Genomic DNA, 21,596 nt, shown 5'->3' on the forward strand with positions numbered 1-21,596 from the left:
AAGAAAACCCCTCCCAGGGCTGCATTTTCAGGAGGACTTTGGGAACTGAACAAAATCCATTGACACCAAGTTCCTTTTTGCACCACAACAAAGTGGAGTGAACTGTAACATTTCAAGTTCTTTCCCAAGTATCCCTGGATTCACCTGAGACAAATCAGAAGGAAGTTGCCTCAGGTGTTCAGGAACAGAATTTTCCAGTTCAAGTGTCAGATGTTTTATCAATCAGATGTTGTTTCCATCTCACAGCTCTGCTTTTGCTTCTTCTGGCAACACTAAAGGAGCTAACACAAGATTTTCTGTAACTCCTCTCATTACCAAACTTCAGAGCATAAATATATATATTCATTGGCATCTCTTTGGTTCTACGTTCCCAAAAAAAACGTGCACTGCCTGGAAATTATTCTGCCTATTTCAGAAACTTTTGGTTGCTTTGCTTTGAAATCTGACAGTGAAACCCTCCACATTAAATAGAATTTGTCCAAATCATGCAACACTCCCAGCATTAATTAAATTTCTATATGATATTCTGTGACATCATGTTCTATCATGTCCTATAATATGATATTCTATGATATCCTTCACGTTGGGTTTTTCAGGAAGGACAACTGAGGACTCCTGGGAACTTCCATGGTGCAGCTTCATCAAAAATACACGGAACCAAGAAAGGGATAAAGAAATAAATGTGCAAAATTTATTATGTTCTTCAGTGAACACAAGGACATTAAATTTATAAAGTTAGGCAACATCTTCAAAATTAAAAAAAAAGATATATAAACACAAAAAATTCCTTGTCAGAATAAACAAAAGTCCCCACGATGCTCAAACTCAGTTCAATCCAAAGCAATTTCTTCATAAAAAAATAAGCTACTTAAAAAAATGAACTCCAGCAGACAGTGGTATGTAAATTGAAATGTTATTGGAGCACATCCCGATCATTTGTACCCAAAAAAGTCTGTTGGCAAGACAAGACAGAGCTGGAAAAGCTCTGAGTGACAAACACCCTCATCACCCTCAAAAGGCATTTTCTAAATTCACCTTGGCTCCTTCTAATCACAGAAATGAGTTACATCCTCTTTAGGAGATTTTTGCTTCTAAATGAAATCCATTTGGCAGTAAATACTTTGCACTTTTGGTTCTGTAGGAATGGGGGGGATACCTAACTCAGGACTGTGCCTCCCCCTGTGCCTCCTCACCTGCAGCCCCACGGCGGGAGCTCGGGCACAGCACGGCCCTGGGCCTCTGCTGGGGCTTTTATCCTGAGTGCAAAACAGCTGGAGCCATCAAAGAGATTCTGCCAGGACATTTCCCTTTACAGCCCAGGGAAGCTCCTCTCTGCCTCTTCCCATCCCTGTCCCTGCCCGGGGGACCGTGTGTGGGAGAAGCACACGGGGAATCACGGAATCCCAGACTGGCCTGTGCTGGGAGGGACCTTAAAGCCCATCCAGTGCCACCTCCTGCCATGGGCTGGGACACCTTCCACCAGCCCAGGTCGCTCAGAGCAACATCCCACCTGGCCCTGGGCACTTCCAGGAATGGGGAGCAGGACACATGAACAAGGAAGTGGGAATTCCACACGGAGCCTCAGAAGCCCCTCACTGACACGACTCTTGGTCTCTTGGCACTTCGTTCTGGACCTGCTGAACCAACAAGCACTGCCCCTGAGGGGCTGGAAGGGAATGTCCAAGAAGTCCTTAGGATTGTATCCAGCATGGATTTCCTCCTGCCTGTGTAAACACTGGGAGAGCCAACGCTGGGAGCGACGGCGATGGCCCAGCACGCGCCGGGCTCAACACAACCCTCTGTGAGAGAGAGAGAGAGAGACAAACTCTCCTGTGGGACACGAGGGCTCTGCTGATCATCAGCTTCAAGTACAGAGAGTGTCCAGATCTGCTCCTCCTCAGGCAGGAGGTCGATGTTTCCCCACGTGGTGACACGTCAGCGCAAGGAACGACGAGTCCCTCGCGCGGCTCGCGGTGATCTCCAACCAACCAACCAAGTGCACATCTGGAAACCCAAAGGCAACGAGTCCAGAAGTCACAGTGTCTTCCTCAGGCTGTGACTCCCATCACGAAGAGGTGTTATCAAAGTGCCAGCCCCACAGATTCATTTTATTTTCCTCACAGTTACACGATTTCCTTTCCCAGAGTTTCTGCCGAGCCTTTGCTCCCCGACGTGTTGTCATCATTGGAGTAATTCCCTGAGTCCCGACTGCTCTGGTTGGAATGTTTGTAGTCTTTGCAATCGATCTGATTTCCTTCGTATGTGATCATAGAGTCAATTATAGAATAATTCTCTACTGGTTCTTCTGGAGTTGGCAGATAAGGGCTGGTGCAGAGCTGTCCTCCAAACCCCTGAGAAAAGAGAGGGAAAAAAAGGGAGGGATGAACATTCATACACAATATTTATGTAATGGTTTAAATAACTGAAATAATGATTCTGCGTAACACCACAGCTGTACAGATCTGGCTTCTCGGATTCTTTACTGTGAGGGTGGTGATTAGGAAGGAATTCCTGGCTGGGAGGGTGGGGAGGCCCTGGCCCAGGTTGCCCAGAGAAGCTGTGGCTGCCCCTGGATCCCTGTCCAAGGCCAGGTTGGACGGGGCTTGGAGCAACCTGGGCTGGTGGAAGGGGGTAGGAATTAGATGAGCTTCAAGGTCCCTTCCAACCCAAACCAGTCTGGGATTCTGTGATCATGCTGAGTAGCATCATGAGGTTTTCTGCCTCTAATAGGCCATTTGTTACCCCAAGTTCAACAATTCTAAATTAGGATGAAGTTTAGTTCACAGAATCTCAAAGTCACTGGGGCTGGAAAAGCCCTCCCAGCCCATGGATCCCCCCTGTGCCCCATGCCCACCTTGTCCCCCAGCCCAGAGCACTGAGTGCCACGGCCAGGCCTTCCTGGGACACCTCCAGGGCTGGGCACTCCAAACCTCCCTGGGCAGCCCCTGCCAAGGCCTCACCACCCTTTCCAGCAGGAAATTCCTCCTCCTGGCCAACCTGAGCCTCCCCTGGCACAGCTGGAGGCCGTTCCCTCTCCTCCTGTCCCTTGTTCCCTGGCAGCAGAGCCCGACCCCCACCTCACCATCCCATTCATACAATCAAACACTAAACAACTCAAACATTAACCATATCTCATTTGCTATGCTCACAGTTGCCAATCACCTACAGAATTGCAATATTTCATGGATTAGAGCCTCAGGAGGCCACACAAGAACTGAAGGAAAATCTGGAAACTGGAGGTGGAAACTGGAGACAAGCCCTGCCTTTGTGGAGAACCATTGTCAAAACCTCTCCAGTTCATCCTGGCGTTCCCATAAGATCCCAGGTGTTCCATAAGACCAGGATAACAGAGAACCATCTGTCCACAACATTTCTGGTTCATTTTCCCCAGAATAATCTGTTCCATGAAAGAGGAGTGTCAGCTCACCTCGATGTTCAGAGGAGGTTGGCAGGATGGGAAGAACACGTACTTGATCTTGCTGTAGGCTTTGTAGAGCACAAACACCAGGGGCAGGGCCACGAGCAGGACAGCAAACAGGGCAGCCATGAACGTGGCTAAAATGATCAGAGGGAAAGCTTTTGCTAAAAAGAGGAATAAAAACCATTCAGCCCAGGTATTCGTAAGCACCAAGGGTTAAAGAACAGATCAGCCCCAAACCTGCTGCAGGATTATCACAATAATTCTGCATTTCTACAGTGCTGCACCAGCCATGGTGAGCATGGAAAACTGATGCCATTCCAATGCCTTAGAGAATTTTACTGAAAAAAATTATCAAATACAAGAACACAGAACAATCAAGGTTGGATGGGCTTTAAGGTCCTTCCAACCCAAACCATTCTGTGATTCTCTGCCTATCTGTAATAAGCTGAAGCACATTTGAACATACTAAAATTAACAGATACCAGGAGACACTCTACAAACAACCAGAATTATAGACAATCAGGTCTCTTTTTGTGACCAAAGAATGAAAGATTTCCACGCTGGGATGTAAGAACATGTGGGAAAGGCAGGGCATGATCTGCCTTGAATGTACTGCTTGGGCTTAAATAAGCTCATTAAAATAGAAGGATATGGGAAGACTAATAACTAGCAAAATAGATTAAAGAATTTATCTAATGAAGGTAAAAAAAGCAACATCTGGGTTGTTTAAGGCTTGATAAAGATAAAGCAGGACCATAGTATAAATGAATCCTAAAGGCTTATGATGTGCAGGAGCATCACTGTTATTACATTTTCTTAAAAGTTTGGATATGTAGCAATTTTTCTAGTGTTAATAAAATTTAATTTGGCCAATTATCTTCACCATAAAACTTGCTCTTCTGTTCTGAGGGAGTGTTAATCCACCCAGCCTCACTTGGCACCAAGGTGAGCTCTGGGCTCCAACGGGCCGGATGATTTGTCTCCTCACACTGCAGCACAGTAGTTGTTAAAATTCATTCACAGGAGAACTGTGAACATTCCAAGAACAAAATATTCCTGAAAACAGGGCATTTAGTGATTCCTAAAACCATCTTACAGGCACTGGGAATTCAAGCTCTCTGCCCAGCGAGGTGTGAGCTCTTCCTGCCCAGAGTTTTTAACTCGTGAGAGCTGCAAAGGCCCGTGAAGGGTCAGCAATCCCACCTGCAGAGGGGGATCAATTCCCAAGGTTCCCCTACCTCCAGGGGTTTGGATGCACTCCTCCTGGCTGTAAACACTGCTCTTGTTGTAAGCTTCTGAGAAGGCCTGGGCTTTGACACAGTACAGGGTCTCGGGCGCCAGGTCGGGGATCGTCGCTACCGTTTGTTTTGTCTCCTTCACTTTGGCCTCCTCCTGAAAAGCCAAAAATGGGAGAACAAGGTGCACATGAACGGCACAAGAATCACCCAGCCAGGTGAGAATTACGGCCTCTGATGCAGAAGTCATTCTGCAAAACGTCTTTGCAACCACAGAACCCCAGAACCATCAAGGTTTGGAGAGACCTTCGGGCTCACCCGGTCCCGCTGTCACCCAGCACCCCTGAACCTCGTCCCCAGGGGCCACACCCAGGTGCCTCTGGGACACTGGTGACTCCAGCACCTCCCAGGGCACTCAGACTAAATCAAATAAAAGGAACCACCCAATTATCTCCCAAGGAAAAATCAGGAAACACTCGTTGGCAAGAACCAACTGCTTCCACCACTGTGGAACTTCACAGCTCCGAGCTTTGTGCAACAGGAAACTCCTTCCTGCTGCAGTTGGTTCCCTTCTCTTCCTCCACCTTCTAGCCATTACTGTAAAATATTTTACTGTAAGAAGTATTTAAATATGGAAAGACCCATTAAACTGTGAGCTAAAAGCACACAGGACTTCATGGCTTTATGATACACGGAGCTTTTACATCCCAGCTTAGATTAAACACGGCCCCATCCATGGAAAGAGATAAAAATCTGACTCACTGTGTGATAAAATCATCTTGATCAGATTTTTAAAAGAATCTTTCAGCATAAAACCCAACAAGTTGTCTTTTTTTCAGACTGATACATCATATCTGTGCCTCTCTTGAAAAGAAGCTTCTTGAGGAGAACTGAGACTCGGGATTTAAGTCATAAACACTTATTATGGCTGTGCATCAAATTTGTCAACCAGTTCAAACCTCATCACTTGATGAATTCCTCCAGTACAGAATCCGGTAGGACAGGACATAATTGTTCCTCATGGCTTCACCCTCAGGTCCCCCCGGAGGAGAAATCTGGATGTGGAGCAAAGTATCACTGATGTCCACCTTCAGCCCAGGAGGGCCAATTTCATCTGAAAAAAACGAAAACAAGACTAAAAATACAACTTTAAAAATACTGCACAAAATAGTGCCATGGAAACCTACGATAATTTTTAAGAAACACATATTTAAAAGTCCAACCTCACACCTTTACCCAGAATCTCAAGTCCTGACAAATATTTCGATTATTTTTCCGTCTGGGCTGGATGGCACTTCCAGGGATCCAGGGGCAGCCACAGCTTCTCTGGGCAACCTCTGCAGGGCCTCCCCACCCTCCCAGGGAAGGATTCCTTCCCAATCTCCCATCCATCCCTGCCCTCTGGCAGTGGGAAGCCATTCCCTGTGTGCTGTCCCTCCACCCCTGGTCCCCAGCCCCTCTCCATCCCCCCGGGAGTCAATAAAGGCACTGGGGGCCAGTTGTTGAGAAAGGGAAATTTCAGCAAACACGTTTCCTTACTTGTTTTCAGAGGATCTACTTTGACTTCAGTGGACAGGCAGGACCTGTTGTGCCCAGCCCTGGCCTGCACACGCAGGTAGTAGAACCCCGTGGTGGTGATGGCAGAGGAGACGTTGCACCGAGTGCCGGTGACGTTCCCACAGCCAGGGACAGCCACCCACTTCCCAGAGTGATCCTCATGGAGCCTCTTCAGGTACCCACTGCAAGACAGAATTCAGGGAGTTTTGGGGTGAGGTCCTCGAAGTCTCGGGACCAAAAAGCAGATTTGTTTGTGCCCCAGGGGTTGTTCTGGCTCTGGAAGGGGCGGCTCCTGCTGAGGGAAAAACCTGCTGAGCAGGAGACATTTGTGAGTGAAACGAGGGAGAGGAGTGGGGCAGGAGTTACAAACCCGTGCTCTAATGGAGCCTCGAGGGAGATTATACACTGCTATTGCCAGGATATTTACTGTAAATGTCAGGCACAAGTTCTTAAATCCCAATTAAAATCCGCGCGTTCCACGGAGCCGATTGTTCCTCCGGCAGCCAGAAGAATTCCAAAGGAATCCCTGAGGGATGTCTCCCCTTCACTGAGGCACCAACCACAGTGTTTGGGGGACAGCTGCAGGTCAGGACACAGCTTTACAGAGCCAGGTCTTGACAGGGTGGGGTTGGATGTGACACACTGGTTTTTAATGTGATATTATGGTTTTCATGTGATACCTTTTCTAGATGTGATACAGGTTTTTAATGTGATATTATCATTTTTATGTGATACCTTTTATTGATGTGACACAATGTTTTTTGATGTGATATTATGGTTTTCATGTGATACCTTTTTTTGATGTGATACACTGTTTTTTGATGTGATATTATGGTTTTCATGTGATACCTTTTTTTGATGTGATACAGTTTTTTAATGTGATATTACAGTTTTCATGTGATATCTTTTTTGATGTGATACACTGTTTTTTGATGTGATATTATGGTTTTCATGTGATACCTTTTTTTGATGTGATACAGTTTTTTAATGTGATATTACAGTTTTCATGTGATATCTTTTTTGATGTGATACACTGTTTTTTGATGTGATATTATGGTTTTCATGTGATACCTTTTTTTGATGTGATACAGTTTTTTAATGTGATATTATCATTTTTATGTGATACCTTTTTTTGATGTGACACAATGTTTTTAATGTGATATCATGGTTTTCATGTGATACCTTTTTCTGACATGACATGTTTTTTTTTTTGTTATGTGATACAATTTGGGTTTTATGTGACACAGGTTTTTTTTTAACGTGATACCAATTATTTTGTGATATGATCTTTTTTAATAGAATACAGTTTTTTATGGGGCACAATTTTTTTTTATGTGATAAGATTTTTTTTTAATGTGACATGACTTTTTCTAATGTGATACCATTTTTTGGCTGTGATAGGATCTTTTTTAAAGTGATCCAATATTTTTCAGATATTTACAGGATCTTTTTTAAAGTGATCCAATATTTTTCATGTATTTACAGGATCTTTTTTAAAGTGATCCAATATTTTTCATGTATTTACAGGATCTTTTTTAAAGTGATCCAATATTTTTCAGGTATTTACAGGATCTTTTTTAAAGTGATCCAATATTTTTCAGGTATTTACAGGATCTTTTTTAAAGTGATCCAATATTTTTCAGATATTTACAGGATCTTTTTTAAAGTGATCCAATATTTTTCAGATATTTACAGGATCTTTTTTAAAGTGATCCAATATTTTTCAGATATTTACAGGATCTTTTTTAAAGTGATCCAATATTTTTCAGATATTTACAGGATCTTTTTTAAAGTGATCCAATATTTTTTGGATGTGATGCTTTTTCTTTTTAACCTGATATGATTTTTTTGATGTGACACAATGTTTTTTTGATGTGCTAGGACAGGTATTTTTCCAGGCTTGGATCTGACCAGAAGAAATCAAACCTGTTGACAACTGAAACCTCAAGCACCTGCATTTTTCTCCCTTCTAGTCACCGAATTTTTTCACACTCAAAAAGCTACAAAGCAAAGCTTCCCAGCTCCTAAAAGTGTTATTTAGCATTTAGAAGTCCCTTCCCTCAGGTATTAAACACTACTAAAATCATCCCAGTGCCCTGAAATTCCAGGATAGGATATTATGGAATCCTTTTAACAGATGAACGTTCCAATTACCTCATTAATACACTAAATATTTCATTTTAATTTCCAGAAAGCACTGGCAAAATAAAATAAATGGCATTTCAAAGGCCAAAACCTGCCCACTGAGATGGGAATTCTGGACTCACATGAGGTACTGGACGTTGTAGCTCACGGGTTGTTCATATTGATTATCCCAGTGCAGGTGAAATTCCATATTCAAACCAAGGACTCTCAGATTTGTTGCACAGAGAAGGTCGTTCACTGCTCAGAATGAAAAGGAAACCCAAAATTAGCCAAAAAAATTGATGTTACAGACAGATTTCTCACTGAATGGACGTTTCTCACGGTACATTTTCAACAATGAAAATATAGAGATTATCTGTTCATTCTAAAGGTTGCAAATCAAAGTCAGGGTGTTGTACTAAGCCTTTAATAAAAAAAATCAATTCAGAAAAAATTCAACTACAGAAACACTGAGATGAGCAGCAATAAACTGTTTTGGCAATAAATCAAGGGGAAAAAATGTGTAAAATACACTTGTATTTATTACACAGTCCAATATTTTAATTTTAATACTTTATTAAAGCATGCACGTGTCAATCATTTAAATATCTATTATAATACACGTGTGTTAATTTAATATTTTATTAAAAGGCATGTGCATTAATTATTTTAGTATTTCATTAAAATGCACATGTATTATTTAGTATCTTTTTTATTTATTATTTTTGTACAAAGTAATTTCCATGTACCATCTATTAATTACTCCAACTAATTTTGATTTTGATGTACCATCCACCAACTATTTTTGATGTCCCATCCAGGTCTGATCTATACCTGACTTTCCTGAAGTTATTTTTTTCCTGAAAAAAAACATTTGGAAGTACCTAAACTGACACCTGAAGGTACATAAAAGAATTTAAATTTAGACATGCAAACCAAGCAACTGGTGGCCAACTGCCATGGTGCCTTTTTCCAGAACCAGGAGCAATCAATTCCCCAAGGATTACGTAAAACCAGGATTTTTTAAGCTTAGTCCAACTTTCTGTGCATTTATTTAGTGCCAAGGGCACAAAAGGCTTTTCTTTTGCCTCCAAAACATCCCTTTCCTCCTGATTCAAAGCCACTAATTCAAAACACAGAGAGTTTTCCAAAAATGCAGAAAGTAGCTTTTGCACTCCAAATTAATTAATCAGGCAATAATAAACTGCCTGGTGGCAAATCCCCTTTTTGTACAATTAAAACTCCACTACTGCCATATTTCATGTTGACTGAGAAAAATAAATGTCATGTGCTATACGTATTTTTTTACACCAAAATGAGGAGGAACTTGGCACTTCTGCCTCTTTCTGTACTCCAAATTAATGGGCAAAATTTGCTTCATGGCAAAATTTGCTTCATGTATTTTTTTTACACCAAAATGAGGAGGAGCTTGGCACTTCTGCCTCTTTCTGTATTCCAAATTAATGGGCAAAATTTGCTTCATGGCAAAACCCCTTTTTGTACAATTAAAACTCTGCTACTGCCATATCTTATGCTGACTGAGAAAACAAATGTAAATAACTGTCCTATGTTATATGTGCTTTTTTATACCAAAATGAGGAGGAACTTGGCAACTCTGCACATTTTTGTTGCCTCAGACCGACCCACTTTGTGACAGTTTAAATTCAACCACAATTTGCAGACAAACTGATTTTCCTCTCACCTCTCTGGGTGGTTTTCACGCAGCGAACGGGGCTGAACAGCCCTTCTTTGCCCTCTGTGGGAAGATTTGCTTGAACCTTAAAACAATAAGTTGTGTCTGGTGCAAGATCACCAACGGTGTCAACGGGAAAAATGTTTTTACTTCTGGGCTGGAAGAAACAACCACAAAGAGCCTCTGAGGGGACCGTCCTTCCCCAGGGGCTGGGTTTGGAAAGGATCACCTTTCCTCCCAGGGTTTCGGCCCGTTTACAGAAAAGACCCCCAAAAAAGCTAAAACAGAGGAAAAAAAAGGGCAATATTTGAGGTGGATGAGCGTTAAAGGGAAGTTTCCAATTAATGTGACTCGGAGGAAGGAACATTTTGTGCTCCTCTGCCACGTGAAGGTGGGGTGGGATCGTGGCCTCTGCTCGACGTGACACGGAACTCACCCCACAGACACTGCAAACAAAAGAGAACACTTCATCCCTCACCCCAAACATTCCCCTCTCCCTCTGCCACCTCCCTGCTTTTGCTTTCCCAGGCTTTGCGGCGACCGCCCTTGGGACAGGACGTGTCAGGACAAGTGACTTCCCCCTCTGATGTGCAACCAGAGACACAGCAGGGCTGGAGGAGCCCTTTGGGATCCCCCAAAACCACCACAGTCACCCTGAGCCACCTCCCCAAGGGCCACATCCAGACACCCCCGGGACCCCTCCAGGGCTGGGCACTCCAAACCTCCCTGGGCAGCCCCTGCCAAGGCCTCACCACCCTTTCCAGCAGGAAATTCCTCCTCCTGTCCCACCTGAGCCTCCCCTGGCACAGCTGGAGGCCGTTCCCTCTCCTCCTGTCCCTTGTTCCCTGGCAGCAGAGCCCGACCCCCCCCGGCTCCCCCCTCCTGTCAGGGGGTTGCAGAGCCAGAAGGTCCCCCCTGAGCCTCCTTTGCTCCAGGCTGAGCCCCCCCAGCTCCCTCAGCCCCTCCTGCTGCTCCAGACCCTTCCCAGCTCCCTTCCCTTCCCTGCACACGCTCCAGCCCCTCCGTGTCCTTACTGTGTAATGATTGTGACCTGAGCTTCCCAAAGAACAGACAGCCCTTCAACTCCTGCCCTCATTTACTGACACCCATTTCCCTAAGAAGACGAGGGGCTGTTTCCACCCCGATCTTTGCAGAAGGGCCCCGTCTGCTGTGGCTGGAAAACGTTCACAAGGACAAGACCTGAAAAGACTCAGGGAATGGCTTCCCACTGCCAGAGGGCAGGGAGAGATGGGATATTGGGAAGGAATTCCTGGCTGGGAGGGTGGGGAGGCCCTGGCTCAGGTTGCCCAGAGAAGCTGTGGCTGCCCCTGGATCCCTGGAAGTGTCCCAGGCCAGGTTGGACGGGGCTTGGAGCACCCTGGGCTGGTGGAAGGTGTCCCTGCCCATGGCAGGGGTGGCACTGGATGGACTTTGAGGTCCCTCCCAACCCAAACCTTCTGTGATTCCATGAACTCCAGCCCATGGCCCAGGGCAGGGCACTGAGGGCTGTCCTGAAGCTCCTCTGTCTCAGCAAAACCAACTCAGACTCTGCCCTCTCCCCTCCCTCACATCTGTCCCTCCCTGTAAAACCTTCTTCCCTCTGCCTGGAATTCCTCCCCCTTCCCATTCCTGCTGCCCAAGGGTGGCCTCTGCCCCACCACACCTGAGCTGGTTTCACTTTCTTCTTCTTGCACTGGGAAGTGGCTCCAGCATTTAACAGAAACAAAAACTCTGGGCACAAAATATCTAAACTAATCCTAGAGCAAAAACGAAACCCAAAACACCCCAACAAAACACCTCCCCCAACTTTTAAACTGCATATGAACAGGTGCAGACTCAAACAATTGCATTTTACAGTACGATTAAATTCCATCTCTGACAGTTCTGGTAATGCTAAATTTAAAAAAAAAAGTGATCATACCTGAGAATTTGATGAATTTTCCCAGAAAACGAGATTATATTTAAAGCTTAGGTCATTTAGCCACATTTTTTTGCCCTGATTTGCTTCTGGAGGAGAAATCTTAATTTTTATGTCTCCATTTGTGGGCTGCAACTCCATTCCTGGTGGACCAATCTGAGCTGGAAATATGGAAAGAAAAACAAAGTTAAGCACAACTACCTGGAGCAAAACCACCCCAAAAGCAGCTGACATCAATAAACCCACAGTACCTGCCTACAGAATCTTATTTTTGATTCTTTTGAGGCAGTAACAAGATCACAGTGATCACCCACAGGGTCTCAGTTTTCATGGCTCTCAGGCAGTTTCTAATAGAAATCCAACCTAAAGACCAACCACCACGACCTGGTTCTAAAAGCAGCTAAAATGCAACATTAGCAGCAAATGTTTTCCAAAATCTGCTGTAAAGATCAGTATAAATTATTCTAAAAAAAGGCAAGAAATGTAGCTCAGACCCATAAATCCAACACTGAGGGAAGGTTTCAGTACTACACTGTAACTGCTGAAAGGTCACAAAGTCAGGAGAAAATTTCCAGAAGAAAGGAGCTTGGAGCACCCTGGGCTGGTGGGAGGTGTCCCTGCCATGGCAGGGGGGGAACTGGATGGGCTTTAAGTTCCTTCTCAGTCTGGGATTCTACGAAACCAGCATCACTTACAATATTCTCCCTTCCCAGGAAAGACAGAATTGCACCTTCCATGACTTGTGTTATGTTCCTGCTGAGGAAACCACCACATCCTGCTCTCACAGGCAGTGGGAATCGTGTTTGTTCCACAGTCCTGGGATCCCAGACTGGTTTGGGTTGGGAGGAACCATAAAGCCCATCCAGTGCCACCCCTGCCATGGGCAGGGACACCTTCCACCAGCCCAGGTTGCTCCAAGCCCCGTCCAACCTGGCCTTGGACACTTCCAGGGATCCAGGGGCAGCCACAGCTTCCCTGGGCAACCTGGGCCAGGGCCTCCCCACCCTCCCAGCCAGGAATTCCTTCCCAATATCCCATCTTTCCCTGCCCTCTGGCAGTTTGAAGCCATTCCCTGTGTCCTGTCCCTCCATCCCTTGGAAATAGTCTCTCTCCATCTTTCCTGGAGCCCCTTCAGGCCCTGCAAGGCCACAATCAGTTCCCCCCAAAGCTTCTCCTCTCCAGGCTGAACAATCCCAGCTCTCCCAGCCTTTCCTCCCAGCAGAGCTGCTCCAGCCCTGGGCTCCTCTTGGTTCCTGCTCTGGCCTCTCTCCAGCAGCTCCATGTCCTTGCTGGGCTGTTCCCCAGGGCTGGAGCAGCTCTGCAGGGGGGTCTCACAGGGGGCAGAGGGGCACAATCCCCCCCTGCCCTGCTGTATAAAGGACATTGAACTGCAAACCCCAACCCCAGCACTGGGCTCGTACCTTCGTGGTCTGGAACCATCTCCAGGACCCTGGACCAGGGGGACACCTGGTCCCCTCTCTGAGCCCTCACCCTGAGCCAGTGGGTGTCATAGTACTCGCTCACGGCAGAGGAGAAGTCACACTCTGGGCCAGGGACATTTCGACACCCAGGCAGCTCCTGCCACCCTGTTCCACTGCCCTCTGACCTGCAAGAGAGGAAACAGCCCCAAATCAACACCAACCCACAGTTTAAACCTTGGCACTATTTTTCTTTTCTTCCTTATCTCTTTTTTATTTCTCTTCTTAACCTCTTTTTTTTTTTTCCTCTTCTTCTTAATCTCTTATCTTTTCTCTTCTTCTAATAACAACACCCCACTAATGCTGTTCTATCCCCAGTGTAATCAATGTCACCTCCTCAGGAATTCTCCTGGAATTCACATTACCATTTCATTAATTCATTTAAACTGTTAATTTATTGGTTAACAATCAGCCTGCGAGGTCTGACAGCACTTTGCTTTATGAAGACACAGGGTCAGAAAACACCATCAAAGAACTGCCAAATTACAGAATTATATCAGAATTTTTACAGAATTATTTATCCTTAATATTATTGTATTATCCTAGTCTGGCAAAGATTTTGTAATTAATTGGAAGAAATTTAAAAGTCTGGATGGAATTGCCTAAAAGAGCACAAAAGCAGCAAAAAGCCCCCAATTTTAACAGGAGCCAGGAATGGAGATCAGGGGGAAATAAAAACACAAAGGTGACAACTGGAGTTCAATAATCAGCTTTACATAAACTGTTTTTTTCTTGCATTAACAGACATCCACACCTTAGTTAAGAAAGAGACATTTCAGAGAGAGATTAAAAACATCCTGAACCAAAAAAAAAGAGGCACAGACTCGAATTTGTCGTGGTTTATCCTCAGCTCCTACCTTGTCTCCTTATTTTTTAAAATAAAACTGTCTAAAAGCAGCTGTTTCTCCTTTACATATTGAGGAAGAAGAGTTTATATTCATAATTACAGAATCATGGAATGCTTTGGGTTGGAAATGACCTTTAAAACCCTCCCATTCCAACCCCCTGCCACGGGCAGGGACACCTTCCACTAGCCCAGGTCGCTCAGAATTTAAGTAATTTTATCTTAGAAAGGTTTTGTAATCTTTACTTTGCAGGAAAATGCCAAAAAATCACCAAATGAATGTGTTAATGCAAGCAAAAATGTTGGGATATGAAACCATTGCAGAAAAGCAAGAACAAAACCAAAATTGTTTCATCTGAGGATTTAAACCTGCAGACGAGAAATGTGGATTAATGAACAAATTAGTCAAAAGCTACACTGAAAATTCCCTCAAATTCTCTGTGTGTGTGGCCACGGTTAAAAAAACCCCAGAGAATAAATCACATTAAAAATAAACAACAGAAATTATATTTCTAAGAGTGCCAGTTAATGTTCTCAAAGAACCCCTCCAGAATGAAGCATCAGCAGCAGGTGTGTGGTGTGTTTATCACTGTTTTTATCACAGGTCAGTCCAATTTGGCACATAAATCACAGACCAATTAAGGATCCAGGACTTGGATCCCACTTTGTTTCAGGATTTGACCTTCCTGGCTTGCAGGAGGGCTCTACAGAAGTGGCTGTAATCAAGCAGCAAAGCCATTAATTAAAATGCTCTCCTGCACAAACCAGGGTGGGAATTTCTGGCCCCAAACCCTGGTTTTCACTCACCACTTGTACTCTGCTGAGAAGGTCAGGCCGGGCTCCCCCCCGGGGTGGCTCCACCTCAGGGTGAAGTTGGTGTTCACCACGTCCACCTGGATGTCCTGGGGGCTCTGCAGGGGGGCCTGGCCTGCAAAACACAGCACACACACCGAAACTGGGATGGACACACGGACAGACGGGCAGAACTTCACCCCTGAGCTCCGCACAGTCCAAGGCTGCTGCTGTTGTTATTGTTATTTGTTCATTTTTTAATTCAGGTATCAAGGGACGGGTGAGTAACAACACTGTGGGAGGAGGAACTGCTCTGATACGTCAGCAAATGGACACTTCCCTGGTTATTTAAGCCATATTTTGAATTATTTCTCACCACTGCTCAAAAGCACTGAGGCTAAAAAGGCACAACCAGGGCTGAAAGCGTGGCCTGGAATGTTTTCCAGTACAGAGGGAAAGTGGGAAGGCACAGGGAATATGTGGGAACTGAGGGAACCTCACAAGTCACTAAAATGATGTCAAACCCCCCCTCAAAAAAACAGCCCAGTGCAGATTTAGGGAGTTTAAACTTCCTCTAAGTCTTTCTGCCAGACCATGGACAATTTGGGCCCCTGTCCCCTGACTGCACCGGGAATCTCTGACACGGCAGGGGGAAGAAACAGAATCGGCAAAACAAAATGCAACAATTTAAAAACCAAAAATAAAACACGGCAAAATACTTTAAACAAAACGAACCACAACAAAATCAACTACAACAAAAACAAAAGGCACCTTCTGGACTCGACTCTCCCTCCTGCCTGTTCTGTGTCACATCATCAATCACTTCCCAACAGCTGCAACTTCTGCAAACCTGCCTGAAACCCCTGACCTGCTCTTTGACACCAGTCTAACGTCTGATTATGCCAAGAAGAAATCAGAACAAGGAAATCCTCTTTCCCCTGGGCAGCCAAAGTCTGCCTGGCCACCCAACGGCTTATCCTGAATTTGATTTTAGGGTTCACTGCAAAAACCATTCCACAGTCCAATCCCCTTTACCATGTATAAAACACGACCAATTCTCTTCATAAAAAGGAAAACGTGTGTGGAAAAGCCAATTATCAAACTCAAGTCTGCAAAGCCCTTCTGGAGAATGAAGTGGCACCAACAGATTGTTGGATTTTTGGAAGCAGCTCCTGAAGGCAGAGAAAACTCGAAAGCAAAATGATTCCATAAAACCTCGTGGGTCCCACTCCAGGATTTATTTCCACAGGGCACGAATTTGTTCCTCTTCTGACAGAGTAAGACAAACCCAGAGGACGCCACGGTGCATTTGACCAGAAAATAAGAAAGCAAAGGACATCACTGATTTTTAACTTCTTTTTTTTTGGCAGATATTTGTGCAGCAGAAGCAGCAGTTCAGCCAAAAAGCTTCTGACAACGAGGGCACCTGCAGAGCTCCAGCGCTGACAACAACACAACTGCATTTTTAAGACTCTTATTTTTGTTTGCCTTGGGCAGGAAAATCAAATATTCGGAGTATCCTTCTCCCATTTTCAAACCCCTAACTCCCACGCAGAAGGAAGCTTTGCAACGATATTTATCAGGGAGGGAAAAGGAAGTCTGGGAAAATGGAAGAAAACTGTGTCAAGATCCGTGTTCTAACCAAAAGTCAGAACTTCATATGGAGTAAAACAGAAACTTTAATGCCATCACATAAATTCATTACGGACTCCATGGAACCCCACCCATGGTTTGGGTGGGAAGGACCTCAAAGCCCATCCAGTTCCACCCCCTCTCCTTTCTGCCTCTTGTTATTAAAGCACATTCATTTTTATGTCAGACATATCTCAAAACTACATTAAATATGACTCACGACGAAGAGAAAACCGAATGGCAGCAACAACACTTTAGGTTTTCCTTCTAAGCCAAACTTCCAGTTTCCTGAAGGAATTTTATTGCTCTCTTTTCTATTCTTTCCAAATGGCTGAACTTGCTTGAAGCAGTGTTAAAAAAAAAAGAAATCAGAATAATGCATCTGAAATTAATTCATCAAGTCTAATTTATAAGAGACACAACCTCTCCCTTCTAATTAGCACTGCCCCAATACCTTTGGGGGTTTCTACAGACAAGCACAAAGAAACCCCAAAAGATGCAACATAACAACGTCTTGGACTTTATGTGTAGAAGTTTTTTGCCAGAAGTGATATTTTGACCATTCTTTACCATCCTCTCACAGCCCTGCCCAGGCCCTGCACTTGTTTCCTGGAGGATTTATCCCGTTTGTCAGGATATTTCTCAACCCTACACCTGCTTTTCAAAGCACTTGAGCTCCTCATGCCCAGTTATACATGGATTTAACATGTTTGCATCGTTCTGTCCCACAGATTATTGGCAGATCCCCACCTGACACATCCTTCCCTCTTGACAGGGAACTGTGAAAAACTGTGAGGAGCTGGAAAAACCATCCTGGAGCAGCTTAACACAGAATATTTTCTCCAGCATGCTTAGGAGATTATATATATATATATATATAAATCTAAAATACAGACTCAAAAGTAACAGTAAACCAAAATACAGGGAACTGGAACTCCTTTTATCTTAGAATAGCAGAAATTCAGGTTGATTTAACGTGACATTTGTTCTCAATACTAAAGACATGACTATGTGATCCACCCATCCATCCTTTCATACCTTTCCCTATTTCCAATAAGTTTTGTGTTTGCTTCCCCAAATTAATTTCTCAAATCCCAGTGAATAACTAACCAGGAATTAATTTCTCTGCTTAATTAGCAAGAGGTTCAATGATTTAGACAGTAACCAGATGTGCAAAGTAATAGCTAAGATCAAGACTCCTTGGGTTTATTTTATTAATGATTAAAAGCCAGATATTTAAAATTAATTCCTGTTTATTCACTTAAAACATGATGACACTTTGTTGCTGAGGAAACCATTTAAAGGGATTAGACTTTTATGGACAGAAGAGATTAAAGAGCAGAAATGCTTTTACACAACTGCCCACCTCCTTTCCCTGCCAAATTATAATAAACTAAAATAAACACACAACTGTTCTAATAAACAAACAGCACTACTTAATTCAAAATATTTAAAGCAATACTGTTCATAAATACGGTTGAAAATAACAATGATTATGTAACAAAATGTACTAAAAAAAAACCAAAAGAAAGCAAGTGTTGGCAACACAAAAAGCACTCCCTGGGGAGATGGCGAAGGGGAAATCCCAGGAAGCAGCACATGATGCTCAACATTCATGACACAGACGTGTGGAGGAAGCAGTGGAAACTTTAAGTCAGAAATTCAGAAGCAGAAGGAAGGGGAGGCCCAGCACATGTGACCCCAGGAAAGGCTCCAGAAAACCATGGAATGCCACAGCTTTCTCCAGGAGCAGCAGAAGGACCTGCTGGGTTTGCCAGAGCAGCAGGGACAGGTCACTGCAGCAGAGTGACTGCTTTTCATCCCATCATTCCATCCCAGCCTGGCTGTGGTGGAGCATCATTTCACAGCACTGGGCTGGGTTGGGAGGGACCTCAAAGCCCATCCAGTGCCACCCCTGCCATGGGCAGGGACACCTTCCACCAGCCCAGGATGCTCCAACCTGGCCTTGGACACTTCCAGGGATCCAGGGGCAGCCACAGCTTCTCTGGGCAATCTGGGCCAGGGCCTCTCCACCTCCCAGCCAGGAATTCCTTCCCAATATCCCACCTAACCCTGCCCTCCTTCAGTCCAAAACCATTGCCCATTCTCCTGTCACTCCCTGCCCACACAAAAGTCCCTCTCCCTCCTTTTTGCTCGCTTTGAATTTTATACGACTTCCCCTTTAAACAAAAGGTTTTGTGCAATAGTTGTTTCTTGCTGCTCAAGGACAGAAGAGGAGGTCAAATGTGCTGTCCTGCGAGTCATCCTGTCCCCTCCTGCCCATCCTGCCCCTCCTGCCCATCCTGCCCCCTCCTGCCCATCCTGCCCCCTCCTGCCCATCCTGCCCATCCTGCCCCCTCCTGCCCATCCTGCCCCCTCCTGCCCATCCTGCCCCCTCCTGCCCATCCTGCCCCCTCCTGCCCATCCTGTCCCTTCCTGCCCATCCTGCCCCCTCCTGCCCATCCTGCCCTCCTACCGCTCGTTTCCTCATTTCGGGGCTCTGCCACACGGCGGCTTTTGGGCAAAACAACGGGATTCCAACCAGGCTTGCCCCACACCTCACACACCGGTCACCAACCTCACACACCGGTCACCGGCAGCGGGTGAGAGGGATGAGGAGGAGAGGGGCTGTTCACAGGGCATGGGGGGACAGGACAGGAGGGGTGGCCTTAAACTGCCAGAGGGCAGGGATAGGTGGGATATTGGGAATTCCTGGCTGGGAGGGTGGGCAGGCCCTGGCCCAGGTTGCCCAGAGAAGCTGTGGCTGCCCCTGGATCCCTGGAAGTGTCCAAGGCCAGGTTGGACGGGGCTTGGAGCACCCTGGGCCGGTGGAAGGTGTCCCTGCCCATGGCAGGGGTGGCACTGGATGGGCTTTGAGGTTCCTCCCAACCCAAACCCGTCCGGGATTCTACGAAAACCCCGCAAACTCGACGTTTCCGAGCCGCGCCCGCACACCCGGCCCCGCCCCGGCCCCCCCGGCAGCGGCACGAACTGCTCGGGACAGGGACCCGCACCAGCCCCGGGCCCAGCCCGGCCCTCGAGCGGCTCCCGGGACTCACCCTGGCAGGGCAGCGGCAGCGCGGCCACGACGAGCCACAGCAGCGCCTTCCAGCCCCCGCCCGGCACCGCCGTCCTTCCAGCGCCCCGCACCGCCGGCCGGCCGGCCCGCAGCTCCGGCATCCGTCCCTGTCCCTGTCCCTGTCCCCGCTCCTCCATCCATCCCCGTCCCCGCTCCTTCATCCCCGCTCCGGTGCCGGAAGGGCCGCCCGGCAGCGCCTGCGCCGGGGCCGCGGGCGGAGGGGGCGGGTCGGGCCCGGACGGGGCGGATCGTGGGGCGGGTGGGGGCCGGGCCGGGCCGGGCCGGGCTGGGTGGTCTGACCGCCCTCGGTGCCAGCCGAGGCTCCCGCGGGCCCCGCGGTGACAGAGGGAGGTGTCACAGAGTCACCGAGTGTCCCCGGTTCATGGGATGCGACGGGATCGTCGAGTCCCACTCCTGTCCCTGCCCGGAACAGCCCGTGGCACAAACCCGGCGGGCACGGGGATGCTCCCAGGGCTGGAGCCCCTCTGCTCTGGAGCCAGGCTGGGAGAGCTGGGGGGGCTCACCTGGAGAAGAGAAGGCTCCAAAAGAACCTGAGAGCCCCTTCCAGGGCCTAAAGGGGCTCCAGGAGAGCTGGAGAGGGACTGGGGACAAGGGCTGGAGGGACAGGACACAGGGAATGGCTTCCACTGCCAGAGGGCAGGGTTAGATGGGATATTGGGAAGGAATTCCTGGCTGGGAGGGTGGGGAGGCCCTGGCCCAGGTTGCCCAGAGAAGCTGTGGCTGCCCCTGGATCCCTGGAAGTGTCCAAGCCCAGGTTGGACGGGGCTTGGAGAAACCCGGGCTGGTGGAAGGTGTCCCTGCCCATGGCAGGGGTGGCACTGGATGATCTCTACAGTCCCCCCAGCCCAAGCCAGTCTGGGGTTCCGTGGTTCTGTTCTAAGAATCACCCCATGTGCCGGAGGGCACTGGGGTGTCAGTTCCGGCAGAGGCAGAGGGAGGGAGGTTGGGCACTGAGCTCTGGAAAGCCCCATAACTGTGAGTGTTTCCAGGTTCCACCGCCCCCTGCCCCGGTGGGTGACAGGGCAGCAGCTCAGGACAGTACCCAGCACACGGGGCTGTCCCTCGCGCTGTCCCGGGCCAGGCTGAGCCCGGGGGTGGGCAGGAGCCGGGGCTGTGCCGGCTGCCCACCCTGCCCACCCTGCCCACCCTGCCCACACGGCCCACCCTGCCCACACTGCCCCCTGCCCTCAGCAGCCCGCGGGTGCTGGATGTGCACCAAGGAACACAAACTAATCTCGCTGTCGGTGTGGGCTGGTGGCCCAGGGCTGGCAGGGTCGGTGCTCAGTGTCGTGGTTTGTGCAGGGCAGGGTGAGAGGCTGCACAGCTCCCACCTGCTGTCTTATGTAATAATCCCAGAATTTTTGGGTTGGAAGGGACCATAAAGCCCATCCAGTGCCACCCCCTGCCATGGGCAGGGACACCTTCCACCAGCCCAGGGTGCTCCAAGCCCCATGGAAGCTGGGACACCTCCAGGGATGGGGAGTCCCCAACCACAGCACTCCCCTTCCTCCCTTTGTGCTGCCTGTGCTGCTGCTGTTCCACCCCAGCCTACAAAGGACAATAGAGCCCATTCTCAAAGCTCACACAAGAAAAGCCCCACTCAGTTTAATGAAAAATACCATTAAAAATCAGGAAGGTGCACTGAGTCATGGAGAGGGAACATAATTCCTGTCTTTCAGCAGCTGGGACACTTGTTACAGGCTGGGAGAGCTGGGGGGGGTTCACCTGGAGAAGAGAAGGCTCCAGAGAAACCTGAGAGCCCCTTCCAGGGCCTAAAGGGGCTCCAGGAGAGCTGGAGAGGG

General features: G+C 47.2%; 1 protein-coding gene across 1 annotated transcript; it reads right to left on the reverse strand.

Annotated features, from left to right (window-relative positions):
- Window positions 1-669: 669 nt before the first annotated feature.
- Window positions 670-19,874, reverse strand: IFNAR1 (interferon alpha and beta receptor subunit 1). The gene is made up of 11 exons (XM_027748857.2): window positions 19,754-19,874; window positions 15,078-15,198; window positions 13,370-13,554; window positions 11,952-12,109; window positions 10,040-10,187; window positions 8,481-8,595; window positions 6,196-6,395; window positions 5,616-5,770; window positions 4,660-4,813; window positions 3,428-3,582; window positions 670-2,351 (listed from the first exon to the last, which is right to left on the reverse strand). Exons 1-11 carry the CDS (start codon window positions 19,872-19,874, stop codon window positions 2,124-2,126), a joined length of 1,740 nt encoding a protein of 579 aa, XP_027604658.2. The 3' UTR covers window positions 670-2,123.
- Window positions 19,875-21,596: the final 1,722 nt, after the last annotated feature.

This window comes from Pipra filicauda, unplaced genomic scaffold (genome assembly GCF_003945595.2).
Source record: "Pipra filicauda isolate LSUMZ 115617 unplaced genomic scaffold, ASM394559v2 scaffold677_size160692_pilon, whole genome shotgun sequence".
Classification (NCBI taxonomy): Eukaryota; Metazoa; Chordata; class Aves; order Passeriformes; family Pipridae; genus Pipra; species Pipra filicauda.